This window comes from Agelaius phoeniceus, chromosome 14 (genome assembly GCF_051311805.1).
Source record: "Agelaius phoeniceus isolate bAgePho1 chromosome 14, bAgePho1.hap1, whole genome shotgun sequence".
Lineage (NCBI taxonomy): Eukaryota > Metazoa > Chordata > Aves > Passeriformes > Icteridae > Agelaius > Agelaius phoeniceus.
The window spans coordinates 4,634,195-4,655,647 of NC_135278.1; the positions used below are offsets into that span (position 1 = coordinate 4,634,195).

The 21,453-nt window shown below is 50.8% G+C and overlaps 1 protein-coding gene across 2 annotated transcripts in view; it reads right to left on the minus strand.

Annotated features, from left to right (window-relative positions):
- Nucleotides 1-21,453, minus strand: part of LOC129125750 (gamma-aminobutyric acid receptor subunit beta-4) — a 90,901-nt gene that overhangs the window by 61,249 nt on the left and 8,199 nt on the right. For both annotated transcript variants that reach the window (XM_054641354.2, XM_054641353.2), the window contains exon 3: nucleotides 1,029-1,096. In XM_054641354.2, the coding sequence (XP_054497329.1) occupies nucleotides 1,029-1,096 (68 nt within the window). The remainder of the gene's footprint in view (nucleotides 1-1,028; nucleotides 1,097-21,453) is intronic.

Consider the following 21,453-nt stretch of genomic DNA (forward strand, 5'->3'; position numbering starts at 1 on the left):
GTCCTGCAGAGAATTCAGGTGAGGGTGGCAGAGTCAGCAAAAGGAACTTTCACTCAGGAACATAAAGGTTCATGGCCAGCTCTTCCCCCTGGGTCATTCCAACACAAATTCAGGCTTTTCAGGCAGCTTGGGAACAAAACCAACTGGTCAGCTTGTGTCACCCCCCGCTCCTCAAAAGAGCTGGTGGGCCAGGGAAACAGGGCAGGAGAGGCCAGAGACAGAGAAATGGGGCAGGAGCAGGGGCAGAGCAGGATTTTAATTGACCTGAACTGCAAGAGCTCTAAAGCAGCCCAGGACCCTCCTGCATGGGCCAGGAAGGGAGGAACTGGACAGGAGCTGCCAGGAGGCTCACAACAGCCTCCCCCTCCCATGGGGCCCCTGGGGAAGGAGCAGAGTCTGGAGGAAAAGCCTCTGGACAGGAGGGAGAAAGGCAAGTTTAGGCAATTACAACACAATCTATGTCCTCTGCTGGGTGCTGAGGGCTTCTGAGGGACAGTCCTGGATGTGAACCTAAACCATGACCAAAGTAATCATCAAATTGCACAGATTTCACCCCAAACCATTGCTACTTGAGCAGATAATTTCATTTTTTTTGTTGTTCACAGTGGTATGAAAAGCTCCAATCTATCAATGCCACCCAAACCCAGATTTCCATTAGAATCCTTTCTTTCCAGCACAGATCTCCAAGGAAATGTTGAATTACCACCAGCAAATGAAAACTCACTGTTTTTAACTTGGCAGGGACAGACTGACCATAAGGCCACCTTTGTATCAACCAAAAAATACAATTCACATCTACTTTTTTAAGGCATAACTTGGAGAGATGTCTCTGCCACCAGAAGAGAAGGTGAAAAGTATGTACTCTGGATGAGATGAGAAGGCACAAGCTCCAGAGGTGCCAGCAGAGATCCAGATGCCTCCAAGAAACCACTGCTTTGGAAGTAAATCTCAGCCAGAAAATGAAAGAACATTTTATAGTTGTTTTTTCCCCCCTTTCTTTCTTTTTTTATTTTTCTTTCCAAACTTACCATGTTGACTTCAGAGATCTGGTCAATGCTGGAGATGTGGATGCTCATTCCCACTGTGACAGGGTTACCTGGAACACAAATAGGCTGGGTTAGGACTACATTCAAGTCCTCCTCTCTTCTCTGCAATGTAAGAATTGCCTAGGAAAGCATGGATTTGATTTTAAGCAGCCCCACATTCCATAAGTATCATGGAGTTGAATGTGCTCAAGTGCTTTGATTTCTCTCACTCCCAGACTTACAGACTCACCCCAAGGAGCAGTGCAGCCTAAGCTTGATACTGTTTTTTTAATTCTGGAAGTTAATTACCCCCTTGAAACACAATTATCTCTGGTTATTCCAAATAATCCCTTCAGAGACCATCAGCAGGCTCCTAGTGGGCTCGCACAAGGTGGTCCTGATTGACCACACAAAGAACTCAGCACCCAGGGCCATGCAAGCCACGGGCAGGAAACTTGCTCCAGCTCACTCCTCCACCACTCTGCTGGCTCTGAGTACTCAGTCTGAAAGTCCCAAGTGAGTTTTAACACCCAAGGCACCAGACAAGTACAGGAAACAGATCTGTGAAGTGAAAAAGCAGCATTTGTAAGGTGGCTTTTCAGAGCAGAGCTCGGATTAGAGAAGAGGGGGGTCCTTACTGTGGGGTTTAAGCCATGTGAAACAATTTAAAATGAGATGCACACCCACTACCAAACCCAGCAAAACCCCTCCTGTAGCTGGAAATGGGGTTTTTGCATGTTACCCCTCCCCTGCTCAGGCCCACAACCCCAAAGGCAGAGCACAAACCCAATCACACCCCAAGAAAATCCCCTTTCCCACACATGCCAGGTAGAAAATGAACCCTTGCAATGCATCACTAGAAAAGGAAAGGCAAGCAGTTGTGCCACTCAAGGTATTAACTCTTCCATGCACTCATTAGTAGATCTAAGTGCTGAAATATTTACAGATAATCATGAAATGGCTCAGAAAGTAATTAGGAGATTGGGGGAGAGGGGAGAACCACACAACTGGAAATGGAGTGATTTTTTAATTATGTGTTACCAGAAGTAGGGAAGCAGTGTCATTAGGGGTGCCTTGTGATTGGGTGTGCTGTTCACCGAGACCCTCTGCTGCAAATTAAGCAGCATTATCCTTTAATGGAATATGAACAACACTGAAAACATCAGAATCAACCACTGTAATTAGGCCCTGCTATGCAAATCTCCTTAAAGAGGCAGTGCAGGCTCCAGCACCCCGGGCTGGCTGACAGGGTGCCCGAGGCAGGGGAGCTCAGGAGACCTCGTGGAGCCTCTGAAGATGCCATCACAGCCACAATCCAGACACAGCCTAGCTGTGCTTGTGCCTTCATCCTTCACAAGGGAGCCAGGTGGGAAAATAACCAACAGTCACGCCAGGGAGACACGATCCTCCCGCAGCCTCTTTGTGCCAGAGGCTGACACAGGCACAGCAAAGCTTTTAAGGAAGTCTCACTTTGATAGTTTGTCTTTTTTTTTTTTTGCCCTGAAATCAGGGCCTTGTGATAGAAGCCATAGCAGGAGGAGGAAGTCAGAGCTGCCCTGAGGATCTTGCAGGCTAATTAGTTACAGGAGGAGAGTCAGGGCCACGCACGGGGCTGCAGCAGAGCCTGGCAGAAGCCACATTCCCATTCCAGAGCCTTTCTGCCATGCAGTGCTGCTCCCTCCAAGAGTGCCCCACTGCCTGCTGGGCTTCCAGCCCGTCCCCAGCAGTGCTTGTGCCACTGTGGCTGTGCATCCCCTCCTTCCCCACCAGTGCTTGTGTCACTGTGGCTGTGCATCCCCTCCTTCCCCACCATCCCCACCAGTGCTTGTGTCACTGTGGCTGTGCATGCCCTCCATCCCCACCAGTGCTTGTGTCACTGTGGCTGTGCATCCCCTCCATCCCCACCAGTGCTTGTGTCACTGTGGCTGTGCATCCCCTCCTTCCCCACCATCCCCACCAGTGCTTGTGTCACTGTGGCTGTGCATCCCCTCCATCCCCACCAGTGCTTGTGTCACTGTGGCTGTGCATCCCCTCCTTCCCCACCATCCCCACCAGTGCTTGTGCCACTGTGGCTGTGCATCCCCACCATCCCCACCAGTGCTTGTGTCACTGTGGCTGTGCATCCCCTCCATCCCCACCAGTGCTTGTGTCACTGTGGCTGTGCATCCCCTCCTTCCCCAGCAGCATCCAGGGCTCTTCCCCCACTGAGAGCAGGATGGGTGGGTAGAGCAGGGGAGCTCTGGCAGTGGGGATACACAGATATCTGTCAAAGCCAGAGCCTGTGCAGTGCACTCTATGCATGCAGACAGTTGTGCTGTGTTCATCACCGTGGCATTCAAGTGCCCGGGGTCATGCAGTGACTCAGAGCCAGGGATGAGCTCCAGAGCTCCCCTCTCCCAGCTCCAGGAGCAGCTCTGGGCTGGAGGGATCAGCTCCCTGCAGAGTCAGCAGGGCTCCTCTTGGCACATCCCATCTATCAGAGAATTTGGGAGGCTCCACTGCCCACCTGCGAGCCCTGGGGTGTGCAGCCCATGGGCTCCTGTGTGTGACTGTCCTACAAAAAATGAAATGCAAGCCTTGCCTTTACTGCACCTACTTCATCTTGATGCCAGGGAAGCCATTTCACCTTCTCCAGCCCTGCTGGCTCCCAGACTGCTCAGGACAGGCATTCAGGAGCGTGGACACAGCCAACACTAAAATATGTCCTGACTCTCAATGCAGCCCAATGGGAAACCAGGCCAGCTGGTGCCCAACATTCAGACTTTAAGTAGCACAGAAAAATAAACAAAGGACATCAATTCTGCCAATGTTAATAGCTTCAGGCAAGAGGGATACAAAAGTAGGGTATTTCAAATATGGGATAACGTCATCTGTAGATTTGTCCAGAAGAGACAGAACTCTGCATTTGTGGATCCAAGACAGGGTAAAAGTAGTAAACCTGATATTAAAGGCCCATGCTTTTATCTGTGCCTTGCCAGTGGGTACAAAGAACAAGGCTTCCTCCCCTTAAAGAAAAAGCTTCTACCTGGGAGGGATTTATAGGCAAGATCACGAGTGAGGGAGTGTGAGAAATTCTGCCACTGTTACCAGTGAATGGCACCCTCACACATCCCTGTTTCTCACCACCACTGGAGAGTTCACCAACATTTTGTCCTGAAAGTAGTTTGATGCCTGAGAATAATGCACTCAGGAAGTTGGGAGGGAAGCAGACAAAAGAGTTATAATAAAACCTGTCCTTTTTCTGCAAGTGATACTTGTCAAATATAAACACAGTCAAAGTAGAGAACAAGTTGTGCTAATCTGCAATATTTTCCCAGCAACCAGTTATTACTTTCACATTTTATTTTATAATGCATCAAACCCCAGCACCTGGCGTCACGTTGCTAACAGAAATAACTCAGCACAGGTGTAGAGGAAAGGTTGTGTTTCCAAGCCTGTGTGTGCCTGCACTCCAGCCAGAGGTGATGGCAGCCCAGTCTGGGACATCTCTCCCAGAACCCAGCCTGGGTCTGAGCTCACTGAAGACAAAAGCACAAAATCCAGTGAAACAGGGGGGTGATCACTCAGGCAGCTCCTCGGAGCTGAGGTCCAAGCTGTCCCCTCTTCACTCCTACCCAAGGAAGTCAACAACAGCAAGCTCGGGTTCCTCTGCATTCAGATCTCCAACTGCAACTCAGACACAGCCAAAGAGACTCCGAACCAGTGGGCAGGAGAGCAGAGCTGCATTTATGGTCCACTGAAGCCACATCATTGTTATGAACTGCAGCCAGGGCTTCAAGGTTCCTGGTTCCTGCATTCCTGACCACGTGGACTTAGCCCTGCTGGCAGAGCCGAGGTTTGCAGTGCTGAGGGACAGGGATCAGCCTGAAAATTACCCTTTAGTCTGAGCTACAGGAACAAAGGCATTAACAGGGTGTCAGAAATTTCACAGCTTCCCTGAACAATGCCTTCCCACATTTCACTGCACTGAAGGCTTTTCCTAGATATCCAAACCAAATCTTCTCTGCAGTTTAAATGTAGTTTGGTCTCATCATTCCCCCCCCTCCACGACAGTGGAAGAATAAATCAATCATCCTTCCTTAACAACAGCTTTTATGTTCTGAGAAACCATGCCATCCCCCTCCCTCCCCCACCCATGCTGCCTTGTCTAGATTAAATGCACCTGATTTCTTCAACCTCTCCTCAGAGGTCATGTTTTCTAAAGCTCTGACAATTAGTGCTGCTCTCCTCTGGCCTTTTGCCAATTTGTCTACATCTCTATTTTAAAGCCTGGTATCCACAAACCAGCCACTGAGGCAATGACACACTCGTAGAGACAAAAGAAAAAGGAACTTGTCCTGTACAGAACCATCCTAAAAGCACAGAAACATCTCCAAGCCCTCTGCAGCCATCCTGGGAGCTGCTCACTCTGTGGAGGAGGCTGGAGATGGCAAAGGGGCAGCTGAGCTCCTGCCATTGGGAGTGCAGCAGGAGCGAGCACAGCCCTGTCTCTTCTGGACAAGAGGAGAAATTATTCAAGACAGCTTTGTGCACGAGCCTCAGCATTCCCTGCTTGCACCCTGCCTGTGGCATCACCAGTCTCTGAGATCCCTGCAGCAGCAGGAAAGCTGCTTTTAGGTCTTCTGCTGAGTAAACAAAGCCAACCAGAGAAAATTAGAGGCTTCAGTTACTAAACCTACATATAGAGCAGGTCTGTGCCTTACCCTGCAATGGTAAACAGCCATAGGCATGAGATTCCATCCATGCAGAGCCCTGCTCCTCACTCCAAACCCTCCAGAAGCCGAAGGGCAGCCCCAAACCAGCCAGTCCTAGACAAGGTTGCCCTGCACAGTCTGGTGGAAGTGTTTCTGCACAGAAGGCTGGTGCAGGCAGGCAGGAGGAGGGCCAGCTTTGCTGATGAAGGACCATGGCACCACAGTGCTTTTCTTGCATTTTCAGTGACCCCCCCACCCAACAGGACCAGCACTTGGGGCAATCTCAGTCTCACCACAAACACAAGCAGAACACAGCCTGTCACTGTCATTCCACTGCCAGGCCTTTTCCCTCCAGTCCTCACTCCATGCTCCTCAATGAGGCAGGGGCATTCAGCATCCACTCGTCCTTTCTGCAGAAAATGGCTCACCCAGGCTGCTCCTCTGCTTTGTTCCCAGCACTGGACCTGGGGGCAGCCTGGCTTTGTGTTTCCAGCTCAGAGCCAGGCCCACATCATGGGCTGGTTACACAAGGCCTGACAGACCTGGTTAGTTGGGAGCCAAGAGCTCCCAGGTAATTGGAGTGCAGGAGGCAGCACATCCAGCACCGGGCTTGTCGCTGGCTGAGGAGCTGCTGCCAGGATGAAAACGTTCATCCTCTTCATAAATCTCCCTCTGGCCCTCCCAAAACAGATAGCCCTGAATCATTTTTGGCTGATGGACTAATTAGTCCTGTGCTGTAGTTTTTTGAAACCACCCAAAAGATAACTCAGAGGCCAGCCTGTTGTCAGGACACTCAAATTTACTACACTCCAGTGCAGGCAGAATGGAAATGCTCCTGGGTTTTTAGCACACAGGAAGATTGCAAGAGGAGCTCACAAATTGCTGTCTGCATAATAGCTGTGCTTACAGATCTCAGGACCAAGGCTCTGCTACAGCAGTGAGAGAACATCTAAAAGATGCCAGCCCAGCAGGCTACACAAGCCAAATCACAAACAAGTTTCCCAACACTGATTTTCCTGTTCCTTTCCTTTTATTTTAGCTTATGTACAGCATCAAGCACAAACTCAGTTTAGTGCTAACGTTGCTTGAGGAACAAGAAAAGCTGACCATGTATCATGAAAGCAGAAATGTTCTGGGAACCACTTTCATCCAGCACCTCTGATTTGCAGTGACATCTAGAAGCACTGAGTTCAGCAGGGTCCCTTAAGAACCTACTCAAACTTTTCCAATAAAATCCAGGTTTAAACATCCATTTAACACTTTCCAATCCTTTTCTCACTTGGCTTTTTCCACTCTTATTTCCATGATCTCTCCCCCAGACACAGCCAATGCTGTGCATTTCTTTTGCCAGGTTTAGCACAAGAGCCAGAAACATCAAACACATTCAGAGGCTGATATTGGAGCTCTCCCTCTACTCCCAGCAGGTCACCCCATGGAATCCCTTGGATTTAAAAGGGCAAAGCTCTCCATGGCCTTACACTGTTATACATTACCAGAAGGAGAGGTGGTCTCAAGGCAAGTTAGCAAGTCTGGCATTGGATTTTTGTTGGGGGGGACAGGTTTTATGAGGGTCTTGTCAATGCTGAGGAATCTCTCAGTGGGATTTTGGAGCTAAAAGACAGGGCCCTGGCCTCCAGGGTGGCTGGGGATGTCAATGCCTGCTCTTTCCCCATGGATTCATGGCTCTGCAGGGGCAGGGAGGATATCTACCACCACTAGTTCCCATGGAGATTGCAGCTGCTCTCCAAGTAGGTCTGGTAGAAAACAGTTTCTTTGGTATTTCTTAGGTTTCCTTGGTATTTCTTAGGTTTCCCACATTTTCCCATACTCCTTTAGGGAGTGCCTGGCCCTTTTTACACCACTGAGCCAAGCCCAGGCACAGAATGAGATTTTGCCTGACCCTGGTGTGGTTTCCATCCATCTACACCACACCAGGCACAGCACCACCCTGTGCAAGGAGGATAATGAGGATTTCCAGCCTGTCCCATTGTCCTCTCCTGGCATCCTGGCATTGTCACCTCATCCAGTCAGACAACTGAACTTGAAATATTTCTTTAAGAAAGGGGAGTAGTTGGGACTTCCCAAGGAAAATCCCAAGTTGGAGGAAGCTCTCACCAGGATATCAAGGACAGCACAAAGGTAGGATGGAACATCTAAGGAAGGGTAAAACCACAGCACAGCTCTTGAGCAGACTTTTGGAATATCCAAACACAACCATGGTGCAAGCAATGAGGCTCCTGTTCAGTGAGGAGCCAGGAGCCTCAGCCTTGCAGAGCAGGCAGAGCTGACCTCTGTTCCTGCCAGCACTGCTCCCTGAGATGCTCTTTGCAAACACACAGCTTAACCTGGATAACAGCAGCCACAGCCCCAGCCTGTTGTCACATGAAGCCTCCCTAAGGACCTGAACAGTCACAGAACATTTTCTCAAGCAAACTGTGCCTGCTCCTGAGCCAGTGCTGAGGGATCCTTCTGGAGGAACAGTGCTTTCCCAGGGCAGCTGCAGCACCCGCTCTGTGGCTGTTCCAGGGAAGCACAGAGTTAAGGAGCACAATCTGTGAGGCACAGTGGATTACCTAATCTATCTCATGGGTATTTTTAATGGATTAGTGGGTATTAGAGTGGGATATTGCAAATATCCCATGGAAATTTGGAAGTGAGAGAGAACAATCAGCTGGCTGCAAAAAACAGTGTAAAGGTTGTCCCAGAGGGATTGAAGGATTATAGAGGAAGCTAAATCAAGGTAGATTTTAAAAGATGTTGGTAGACAGCTACCCAAGCTGAATAAAAACAAAGTCTCAAATGTACAGGCTTAAAAATGGAACAAGAGAGTTGACACCAAGCCTGACAGCATCTGGACTGCCAGTGGACCCAGTCCAGCAGAGCACCTGTACACACACACACAGGGCTCTCAGCATTAAAAAAAGTTACTGACTGCTCAGAACATCATCTGTTCTTGGAAGAGACCGAGGTCAATATTCAGGAGAGAGATTGTTAAAGCTGTTTCATCCTCAGTGATGAAAACAGTCTTCCAACAGCTTCTGCTTGTGAATCTCTTGCCCAGGTGATGCACATTTGGTAAGGTTACAGCAAAGCAAGAGGAAAATAAGTTCTCAGGTTTGTCAATCTCTAATTTAGAGACACACAAGTGCATCACCTCGCCAGCCATCTTCACCCTGGCATTGACCAGTGGGTCCAAGCAATCAACTCTTCAAGAGCAGCTTTACCAAGAGGACTGAGTGCCAGCTCCCATCCATCCCTTGAAGCTGGCAGTGCCCAGCTGAGACAATGGCCAGCTTGCTCTGCAGGGGTGCCACTGCCACTGGAGTCTTTGTTGGAGCAGGGACACGGCAGAAGGTGGGTCCAGACCTGACCCTTGGCAGATGAAGGCAGTGCTCCAGCCTCCTGGAGGATGGCTCACCTGCCCTCCCCCTGTCCCCAGGGCACCCACAGGGACCAGCTCTGAGGCTCTGCAGCCTGCAGGGCGCACACTTGGTGTTCCTCTGTTCTCTGCAGAGCTGGCACTATGCAATACCACATTTTCCTGTGTTTACACTGATCAAATCCCAGGAAAGCAGAGACACTGAGCATCCCAGGTCCCTCCAGCTCTCCTCCACCAAGAGTAGTAGCAGGAGGACAGCGGGGCTTGCCAAGCAAGTGCACGTTGTAGACTGACAGCAAAGCAACACAAGGCAGGCTTCTTTTCCCCAGCAGCAGTGTGAAGCATTGTGCCCACGCTCATCAGCCACCCCCACACCGCTCCACCTGAGAAGACTTCCCTCCTACCTCTGTCAGGATCCTGGCAGGCAACTGCATCTCTGCAGGGGCCCTGCCAGAGCAGCCCTGGGGCACAGCTCTGCCTGCCTGGGAAGCTCTGGTGGACTCAGGAATAGCCCAGTCCTTCTGCTTTTACTCAGCTTGTGCTTGTCCCATCTCCTAGAGCCAGCCAGGGCACTGCCAGACACTCTGCTCCTCCAGCTGGGGCAGGCTCAGAAGCCTTTGGCACCCTCCTGCTCCTCCTTTCCCAGCCATGTTACTCTGCTTTTGAAGGGGGCAGCACTTGAGGAAGGATTGCACACAGACAGGAGATATTTTGAACCCCTGGGTGCAAAAGTAAGCAGGGTATTTACCCATGTACCAGAACACACTCACCACAGGCAGCTGCTCCATCTCAGTCTCTGAGCAGACCAACCCCCAGGACTCATCACAGCCTCAAAAACACTCTTTACAATGGCAAATGTTCCATCTCTGTACCAGTTCTACAAGGCCCACAGAGGCACACAGGCTTAAAAGCAGGTTTAGGGCTGAATCCCAAGCACTGGGATCCCTCCCCCAGCATCATAACACTCCTTGCAGAGCCAGGAGGTAGGAGTGCAGCAAAATACCTGGAAAACCACAGCACCACCCTCCTCCTCACAGCCAAACCACCCCCAATGGCAGGGGTGGTGCTGCTATGTGTGGGACTCCTATCCTATCCTATCCTATCCTATCCTATCCTATCCTATCCTATCCTATCCTATCCTATCCTATCCTATCCTATCCTATCCTATCCTATCCTCTATCCTATCCTATCCTATCCTATCCTATCCTCTATCCTATCCTATCCTATCCTATCCTATCCTATCCTCTATCCCATCCTATCCTATCCTCTATCCTATCCTATCCTATCCTATCCTTTCCTATTCTCTTCTCTATCCTATCCCATCCCATCCCATCCTATTCTATTCTCTATCCTATCCTATCCCATCCCATCCCATCCTATTCTATTCTCTATCCCATCCTATCCCATCCCACAGGATCCAGGCACTCCCTCCCTCCCCAGGCCACTCCTCCCCTCAGGCCAGGTTGCCAGGATGGCTCACAGGTGAGGTCATTGAGCAGTTTTCCCTGCCTGGCAGTTGTGGAATTTTCTCCCGAGCTGCCCCTTGGAATGTCTCATTTCTCACCTGCCCACCCAGGGCACAAAGGTGCTGCCCCAGCTTTTCAGTGCTGGGGCTTTCCTGGCATGTGAGCAATAAATGTTTTCTCCATGGAGGAGCCTCCCTCTCGTGTGCACTGGAAATATTCTCCCCCAAAGCATCTGCAGACCTGGCCTGGACTGTGGGATGTGACCTGTCTGGGAAAACACTCTCTCACATTACCAAATCCTGAGCCATCTAATCCCCTTAGCTGCAAATGAGCTGAGCCAAATTAATTTAAATGGGTTAACACAAGCTCCTCTGTTCACATCAAATCCCTTTCTCTGTCTTAGAAGTGTTTGTAACAACAACAAAATACCTGGACTTGTCATTTTTATCAAAGTGACAACAACAAGGTGTTTTCTCTTTTTTCCTCCCTGTTTTCAATTTTTTTTATGAGTTAGTCACACCTCCTCATCTCTGTTTACAGACTCTTGTCTTTAAAGGATGTAACTCCTGGATTGGATCCAGTTGGACATCCCCAGCATCTGGGGAAAAGCAAAAGGAACAAGATGGCCACGTTGGGACCTGGTGCTAAACTTGCACCATGCCCAGGGCTTATGTTTGGGACAATTTACAGGGCAAGTATTGATAAAATGGAGTGAGTCAGGTCTTAAAATATCATTGCATTCACATTAAATTCATATCTGAGTTAGGAATCACGAGAAACAAAGCACACACAAAAAACCAAGCCTCCCTCTTTCCAAATGTCATCCATGGGGTGACAAGTTTTCATCCCTCAGTTTCTGAGGCTTTTGGATGTGCTTTGTTCAGGGGGTCCTGCCCTTTCTCCACAGTCTGAAACAGGAAAGATCTTACAAAATTTGGTGTGACCAAGAATTGAAAGAGTTTAGTAGAAAAAAGATTCTAGGATGTTCACTTCTGACAGATTGCCCCCTGTGCTGGTGTTTCCATTATTTCAGTAAGGCTTGATTTGCAATAATGTCCGGAACAAAAGTTGCCTTTTAGCCCAGAACCTCTTTATTAAGACATAAAACTAAGTCCCATTTGCTCACCAAAATAATTGCTTTCACTCAGGATGCATGGATGAGTGAATCTTGCAGAGCTTTTACATATATATTCATCTCCAGCAATTCATCAACACAATAAGCACACATTATTAACTTGAGTACTCATCAATTTCTTTTTTCTGGAGCTTCAAATACTAGCAAGGAGCTAGTGTGCAATAGGGAAGAAAAACATGTAGGGAACTTGTGATAAATGTTCTATTTTTGATGTGAAAGGAGGATAAGAAGAGGAATTCAGCTCATAGCCTACCCTCTCCCTGACTTCCAAAAATTTCCTGCCAAGCTGAGATCCTTCTCCAGAGGCCAGGAGAGTGGGCTTTCCTGCAGACCTTCTCCAGGTGACATCTGTGACCTGGGTGGCCTCCTCTCCTGGCCTGACAGCTTCTGATCTTACACCCAGAGCTTTGCCAGTGCCATGGGCACCCCCAGTTTTGTGCATCACCCATTGAGCTGCCCAGTGCAGCCCTTGGACGTGGCTCTTCCCCTGGCACAAGGTTCCCCTGTCACCTGCTGTGGTATCACATGCTCCTTAAATGGAGCAGGGAATCGTCTCACAGAGTGTAAGAGAAGAGTAAGAACTACTCCAGGTAGCTGAGGGGATGTGTTTGGAGAGATCTGCTGGCCAGAAAACCCATCCTGGCTCTGCAGGAAGAGGAAGGGGCACTTTGGTGGTCTCCCAGCTCAGCTGACTGTGCCAAATGTGAGCACAGGGTGACAAAGTGTCCCAGGAACCAAGGCTGTCACCCTATTTCCTCCCTGCTCCTGGGCTGTGGCACAGATAAAAGCTCACCATGGCTGTCAGTGGCTGGAAAGGCTCTGCAGGCTCACAGTGGAACCTCACATGGGGCAGGGAAGGCTCTGGTGTCCCCTCCTTGCTGACAGCCCCTGGGGGATTCACTACAGAAGCACAGGAGTGAGAGCTGAAAGCAGTGCAGGACACCCTTCCCAGTTTCCCTACTCTATGACATGACCATACACAGTAAATATATTTTCTGCCACGTGTAGTGGCTTTTTAAACATTTTGCCAATGATCAAATTTACAAAATTTCCGTATTTCTCTGAAGGGGTGTTGAGGAAAGTCCTTCTGCTTCACCCATCAGAGGGGAACTATTTGTGGACAAGATTAATGCCCATTAATGAAGAGCCTTTCCTATGGCTATACCATGACACTTCTCCACAGCAAGAAGTGGGCTCAGCTGCCTGTTCCCTGTGGGGATTCCACAGGACACCACAGCTGAAGGAGAGGGCACAGTTTGGTGACCAAGCAATGGCCCAGAGCTCAGGAGGTGCTAGGTCTGTTCTCACAAACAAAGAGAACAGCAGGAAACAGAGCTTCCCAGCGCCATTCCTGGTGCTGCTGTGGGTTTTAACCATCACCCCCAAAAATCTTCCCCCTTTTGGTGTCCCCAGGGTGTAAAATGGCCCCAGAGGTGTCCCATCCTCCCCCAGGTGGTGGGGCAGATTTGTTAGTCAATATTTGCACAGCACAGGAGCCTTGCTGATATCTGTCACACAGAGCCCCTAATACCACCCAGGAACAAATTCTATTTGTGCACACTCAACATCACATCCAGCTCAGCCCTGATTTGAGAACCCTTTCTGGCGAGTGATGATGTCCAGGGCAGAGAGAGCACAGCTTGATTTCCAGAGCCCAGGCTGAGCTGGCAGAGCTGGCAGGTAGGAATATCTTGTTTTGACTGGTAAACTGAGCAAGTTTGACATGGAAACCACTGAGGGAGAATAAATATGGAACAACAAGATGTAATTTTACAGAGTCTTTCTTCCAACTAGAACTGCACTCAGAGTCATCCCAGACTTGAACTAAGAGGTCCTGAGGTCTAGGGAGGGGAATTCTGGACATGGTGGCTTGGGCTGAGGCTCACCCCTGTCACAAACACAATTATTGAACAGCACAATTCCTGCAGGACTGCAAAGAACAGGAGAAACAGGAAGGGGAGGGGGGGAAAGATCAGAGGGAAAAAAAAGAGGTTTTAGCTATGGCACAGAACCAGGGATAAATGCCACTACCAGAAAAACAGCCTATAGGGATGGTGTGATCAGTGCTGCCCAACCCAGCCTGCTCAAAGCAAACAGCAGAGCTCCCACATCCCAGCAGGAAGGGAGAAGAGCTCTGCTTCCTTCCATTTCATGAGAACAGGATCAATCCCAGCAGGGTCTCCAGAAAACCTGTTTTACTGACCATTCTGTTCATCCTACAGGGCTGCACCACCCAACTTTGCCCTTTCTCACCCATGAGATGTGAATTGCTCTGAAAGAGCTCGTGCCTCCATTAAACACATCTTTTGTCTTGTCCATGGTTCTGGTCACGCTTTAACAAGTGTGTGATATTTCACATGAAATATCAAGATATAAAAACCTCCAGCAAGGGCTCTCAGCAAGAATGGATTTTACAGACCAGGCAGTGTCAGTACCACCAAAAACCCTCTTACATCCAGCCCCCCTGACACTGTGGCAGCTTCCAACTCTTTTTCTTTGAACCAGACACGGGTGAGAAAAGTGACATGCACACACAGAGTCTCTTTCACACAGCAGCACAACTGCAGCACATTCCTTGGCTTTTCTATTTCGTGTTCCATGGATTAAAAATACCTCTCTGCCTAACTGGGATACTGGGAGTCTTAGGAGATGAACAATGCAGGTATGTAAAGCTGCTCTGATGAACAGCTCCAGGGCGGTGAGAATATATTTTGAGTAATCAAAAGGACTTGTACTAATGGATTTTACACTCCTTTCACATTGTGCTTGCAGTGGCAGTCCCTGGAAGGCAAGTTTGCTGGCAGGAATAATCTCAGAAATGGTGACTGTTACGTAGATGTTTGTCAAGGAGGAACATGGGTCCAGGTGATGTGGCAAATCTGGCTATAAACAACAATCTGCTTGTAGTCAGTTAATTAATTAAGAAGTATTGGAATTATTCTGCTAATTAGTAACTCGAATGTATTGCATCTCGATGTAAAAAAATCTATGACTAAGGGTGGAGGCAAAATTCCTGGAATAAAAGCTTAGTTAAAATGATGATGACGTCTTTGTTTTAAGAGAGATCTCTGAGGGGTCCTTGCCAGCTCAGGGCACTCCTGCCATGGAGTGGAAAAGCAGATGTGCCAGAGCTGCAGGGAGAGGCTGCACCAGCCAAGGGGGGAAAGGAAGGAGAAGGGCAACCAAGTGCATTTATCCCACACAGGCTTGGGCATAAGCATGACAACCAACATCTCCTCCAGCTGAAAATGGATGACAGTGAAACTTTATGGTCCTCACTGGATACCAAATCCTGAAAAAAGCAGGCACAGCTCTGTGGCAGGCACACTCCTTGCCCAGAAACACAGGGCCAGCCTCAGGGGAAATCATCTCCATTGCTGTCTTCTCCCAAAACTGCCTCCACTGCTCTGTGCCAGAGATTCTGTCTCGAAAGGAGGATAATAAGTGTGGCCACACCTCAATGCACAAGGGTGTTCAGTGTGCAGCAAGAGGTTCACAAGCTCTGTCACACTGGAGGAAGGGACTGCTCTAATATCCTAAAACATTATTGCCCTCAAGAACAAAATCGTGAGGAAAACAAAATGGATGAAGGTTAGGTGGAAGGATGCCCACTGCTGAATGGATGTTATGGAGCCAGTTCTTAATTAAACTGTCCACAGCATCCTTGCTCATTGCTTTTCCTTGATTGATGGAGGATGGATTTGCAGGAGGGCAGTGCTGACAGTGCCCTGCCCACCCTGCAGTGAGTGAGGGGAAGCCCACAGGAAAGGGAAGATGTTTCTGTGGCTGTGTCTCAGGGTTCCTGTGTGCTCTGTCCTACCCCAGTCACCTGGAGCTCCTGGATTTCAGTGACCTCTGTGTGTCTCTCTCTCGGGGCACTGGGGCTGAGCACTCACAGCTGTGGCTGAAATCAAGAGGAGCTGTGCTCCAAACAGGAACTGCCTGCCTCCAGTGCTGCTGAGCATCCTGGAGAATCACCCCCTCCCTGGGCACCCCCCCAGCAGGGGATACCTTTGGCTCCTTGGGGGAGAGCTGTGAACACTCTCCTGCTGTACTGCTGTGCTTGGCAGCAGTCATAAACACAGCTGAGGCTCTGTGGAGAGCAGGTCTGAGCACAGAACAGCCAGGAAAGAACAAGTCCAAGATGGAATTTGGGTGCTCAGTCCCAGGCTTTGCACCTCAATCACCTCAACCCTCCCTAATCACCTGCTGTGGGCACCTCAGCTGTCCCCACTGCCATGCCCCCAGCCTGTCCCCCTCTGGAGGGAAGGGAAGGAGAAAAATCAGCTCCATGTGTAAATGGCACCTTGGTGTGCTCTGCAGGGCTGCTCAGGAGGAGGCAACTCTTGGACCTTGCCTCCTGATGCAGCCTCACAAGGGGACCAAACATAGATCCCTGGAGAAACCCAAATTCTGGCTTTTTCTGAAGTCTTGTGTGTCTGACTTTACAGCCTCCAAGTCCTTTTCGCAGCATGTATTTCGTATAAAAAGAGCAAAGTGAAAAAAATAGAAATTCCATCATGTGGCAATGTGTTAACATCCACATATGTCCCAAGAAGGACGGGATCCTTTCATTTCCTGCCACTTCAGTTAATGAAGTAAGACACAACAGCAGGAGGTTGTCATCTTCCTTCTGGATTAGCCCTAGAGAGGATGTGACCCATGGTCTGGAGCCAGAAGTCACAAAAACTGGGGAGGAAGTGAGGGCTGCACAGCTGCAGCCAGTTTTACTGACCAAGAATGGCCTTTTCTTAATGCTCTTTATTCAGGAAGGAAAGTGGGACCACTGACAGCCCTAGTAGGTATTCACCTTTCCTCTGGCCTTGAGTGACACTGGGGTTTACAGACTTTCCAGACAGCTTCTGTCTCTCCTTCCTCAATTAACTCCTTTCCCCAGCCTGATCCATAATTACCCCTCTGCTTTCAAACCCACAGCTCTTCTGCCCAGGGACAGAGGGGTGACATTTCCAGGCTCTGTGAAGTGCAGAATTTCACATTCACCCCATACCCAGCTCTGGGCAAGTCCTCCTGCAAGCAGGGAAGGAGCTGTCCCTGGTGGGAGCACAGCCTTCCTGCCAAATCTCAGTGCCTTGCCCCAAAAGGGCTGGCTCAAAGCATCTCAGAAGAAAAAGGAAAATTGAATCTAGCTGCTCTGAGATTAAACAATTTTTGCCACAGAAGAGGAGGGGAAAGCTGAAAACTAAAGCCTAGAAAGGCAGGTGAGCAGCTCCTGTGGTCCCCCAGACAGGCAGCCCAGGAGCAGCGCCCACTGCCCTCTTCCAGCCCCATATCCTGGTCCTCCTGCAGCAGCATCACTGCTCTGAGGTGCTGCCCTGGCACCAGAGGCAGTGGGGACACAGCCCTTGTGCCAGCCAGGTCGCTGGTGGCCCTGGGGACCTGCCTGCTCCCCATGCACAGGGGCCAGCCCTGCAGGAGGTGCCACCAGTTTCATCCCCCAACATTTTAGGACAGGGAAAAAAAACCCAGCACGTACATATTTTGGCTTGTTCTCAGAAATTTCTGAATCATTTTTCCTAAAATTCCCCCCCCCCCCCCCTTCAAAAATCCAAAGCAATCTAGCTGCCTGGAAAAAACCACCACCTGACACGCAGTAGAAAACAGGGACATTTTGGGGAAGGCTTGAACGGCACCACCAGCCTTGACCATGGAAGAAACCAAATTGCCATTCCTTCCAGCACAGGAGCTCTGAGAGCAGCAGTTTCCCAGGCACACAGGGCTGGTGGGCCAGGGAAATAACTCAGGCACCCCATCCCCTGCTGCTGCAGCCGTGCCAGCTGGTGCAGCCGCTCAGCCCCGCCAGTTTTGGAGCCCTGAACCACTGACGATGCTTCACTGCAACACTTTATGCATCAGCAATCATTTATTTTTACAATTCTGGCTTTCAAGTGATGCTGTTACACAGGGAAAGGCTGAGGATTTCACCCCCAGCTCCACTGAATCTGGAGTGGCCACTGCAAAAGGAATACTGGGGGATAAAGAGGACCTGGGAGCAGGGCTGGGTGCCCAGGAGGGTGGAGGTGTGATGGAGCTGAGAGCAGGAGGGGCAGGGCACAGGAGGAAGGAAGGCCAAGATATTGCAGCAAAGAGGGGTTTGGATATCCCAAATGAGGGTGGCAAGAGCTGGGAAGCCTCATCCATGACACAAAGCAGATGAGGAGCAGGACACAGACTCATTTCAACCCAAGACCCTTTAAGTGCTAATTTCTCTTAGGGAAGTTTGAATTAAAAATGGAGCAGGGAAATCTGCTGGATCCACAGACATGAAAATCCAGGATTTACTGTACAATCCCAAGGGCTTCACGGTCATTCTGTTTTCATGAGGCATTTCCAGACACTTGCATTCCCCCCAGGAGAAACACCAGGAACCCTGCACTCCAGGAGGGCTGGCAGCAAGGAGCACAGAGTGCCCTCACCTTGCTTCTGGCTACCAAGACCTGCAAATGATGCTGGAAAACCATCAAGAGCCATCTGCTTGGAACTCTTGCAAAGTTTTGGGCTGGAAACATTGCACCAACAGAGAGCAGCTGAGTCACTGAGCTCAAGTGGGATCTTCCTGCCATTCCTTCACTGCCTTCTCTACCCTGGGGCAATATCATCTTAGTTTGCTTTCTTTTCCCTTTTTTTTTCCTAACTAATGCTTCTGAAAGTGAGTGCCTAAGAGCACTTACAAGAGCCAGGGTGCTGCTCTGAGATGATTCCCAGACATTATCTGCAGCACCCCCTGCTCAGCCAGCCCTAAATCATGGACATCCTGCTCACCTGGTGGTGGAATTAGTCTGCTATATAAATCACCCCCAGGCTGTCCATCCCCCAGGGCCAGCCCATGGCACCCACCTGGGATTTGATGCCCAAAACCCTCTCTCTGTGTTATTCTGGTCTTGCAGTACCTGGACAAAGATGTCTCTCTTGGAGGCCTGGCTGCATCTTGCTCCTCCCTGCACATCCCTCCTGAAAGCTGCTCCAGATCCCCACCACAACCCTGGCCAGACCCTTTGGGTTTGTTTGCCATCACCCCTTCCTATCCCCCCAGTGCCAGGCCCTCTCCTGTACCAGCATGTCTGCATGTCCCACCCTGGGACATGATGTCCCACATCTCTCCAGCTTGGGGTGACACTCCAGGGCTTGGGGACAGCAATTGAAACACCAGAGAGGACTGGCATGTCCTGTGTCCCCTGACACACCAGAGGGGACTGTCCTGTCCTGTGTCCCCTGAAACACCAGAGGGGACTGTCCTGTTCTGTGTCCCCTGACACACCAGAGGGGACTGTCCTGTCCTGTGTCCACTGAAACACCAGAGGGGACTCTCCTGTTCTGTGTCCTCTGAAACACCAGAGGGGACTGTCCTGTCCTGTGTCCCCTGACACACCAGAGGGGACTGTCCTGTCCTGTGTCCCCTCACACACCAGAGGGGACTGTCCTGTCCTGTGTCCCCCAAAACACCAGAGGGGACTGTCCTGTCCTGTGTCCACTGAAACACCAGAGGGGACTCTCCTGTCCTGTGTCCACTGAAACACCAGAGGGGACTGTCCCCCGGGCTGCCCCCACCTAACCAGGGTGGCTTTCCCATGGAGTAGCTCCCAGATTTTCCCATCATCTCCACATGGCTCCAGCTGTCCCCTTTGGTGTCCCCTGCTCAGCCCAGCTCCCCAGGTGAGCACATGGCACTCATTGCCAGGGCTCAGCCCCTGAGAGCTGACCTGCTCCTCGGCCTAATGGGTTTCCAAGGGGGTGGGGGAGAGGGAGGAGAGTGAGAGGCTGATGCTTCTCAGCCACTCAGCTCGGCCCAGAGCTAACGAGGCATCTCAAAATTAAAAAGTGAACTGCAATCCCCAGCAGGCCTGTCCTCCTTTTGGCATTAGGCGGAGTTCTCTTTCTCTTTTTCAAAAAAAAATTCAAAAAAAAAGAGGACTGGGGAGCCACGAGTTGTGTTTGGAGCTGTGGAAGTACCACATCCTGGGCAGGGTGGGGATGCTGGGATGAGCCTGGGGGCTCTCTTGGAAAGACTGTGAGGGGCAAGAGCTGCCTCACCATGGCAGGTGGTGCATGGGAACAGGTCCTTCCATGTGCCTGCACAGCCAAAGCATCCCAGCTGCTCCTGCTCTACAGGCAGGAGTGAATGGAGGAGGCACCCCAGGATGTGGAGGTGGGACATTGTCCCCAAGGCTGAGGGTGGGGACAGGGCAGGGTGACTGCCCCTGATGTGGAGACAGGATGGCAAGGAGGAAACAACTCTGCTGCAGGAGGAAAACATGGGAAAAGCAGCAGGAAAGAGCAGGGAAGGGAGGAAGGGAAGCCAGACTGGTTCATCACGTTTGTGGGTTACATTCCTCATGTGGGAATCTGTCTGGGAAGGACCTGGCTGTGCCCACACCTCCAGGGAGCCCAGCACTGGCTGCTGTGACCTTCCTGGTGCCTCACCCTCGAGCCACAGAGAGCTGAAGGCTCTGGCTTTAGAGGCACAGCTCAGTCTGGTTCATAGGCAGCTCAGTGGCAGCTACTTTGCTGCACTCCTCTCCACTTGGGCAGGCAGCTGCCTGTCCTGCCAGACCCCCTGGTCACTCGTGGCCAGCCCTGAGGCAGCTCCATGACATCCCTTTGGGGCACAGGGCTCCCAGCAGGACCTGCCACCCCTCCGAGGTGCCACCTTGGCCATTCCCAGCTCACCCTCCCTGGTACTCCCAGGATGGGAGCCCGGGGGTGGTGGAATCACCTCCCCCCACAGAGAGGGCTGACAGCCCCCCTGCCCAAATGGGACCCCCAGGAGGGGTGGCAGACAGTCCAGGTGGAGCACAGGAGAACAGTCTAGTCCTCAGGATGCTGGAGCTGGAGATCAGTCCCACATGGCCCTGGGGGACAGCAGGGCTGCACGTACACAGGACTTTGCCCAAACTGTGCCTTTTCCACAGAATCACAGCACATCAGAGCAGGAGGGCACCCACGAGGATCTGTCCAACTCCTGATCCTGTCCAGGACACCCCAACAACCCCTGCCTGTGCCTGAGAGCATTGTACTAACACTCCTGGAGCTCTGGCAGCCCTGGGGACATGACCATTCCCTGGGGAGCCTGCTCCACGTTCCAATCACCCTCTGGGGAAAGAACCTTTTCCTGATATCCAGCCTGAACCTCCCCTGGCACAGCTTCATGCTTTTCCTGTGGGTTCTGTGGCTGTGCCAGCTGCACACAACTCATTGGGGAGAACTTCAGCCTCTCCACAACAGGGATGGAAGCCATACAGGCTTAGACACCTCCTGGCATGATCCCAGTGGACTTCACCTAGAAATGGGTTTGATCCAAAAGCCCACCAGAGACCTGGTGAGCTCTGGGTACAGCAGTGGTACAAGGAAACTTCCACCCCTTTCCCTGGCCTTGCAACACCAACAATCTCCAGCTTCCAGACCCTTGTGTCAGCCCAGCTGGAAATGCTGCAGGAATTTTGCCTGGATGAGCTTGTCTGGGGTGGGAGCCAGGCATGCTGATAGTTTAGGTACCATGAGCACCAAGGTGCTCCCCACCAGGACCTCACTCTCATGAGCAAAGGGAAGGACAAGGAAGGGTGAAGGGCAACAGTGAGGCAATTACAGGGAAGGGGGTTATGGCCATAATTCTATTTCTTGCTTGAGTGAGGAGAAATGCTGCTTGCACTTTGGGAATTCAGAGCAAAATCCAATGAAATGCCAGGGCTGGCCAGCCCCATCCATCCTGCAGTGCCTGCCAAGCCCAGCCCCAGCCCTG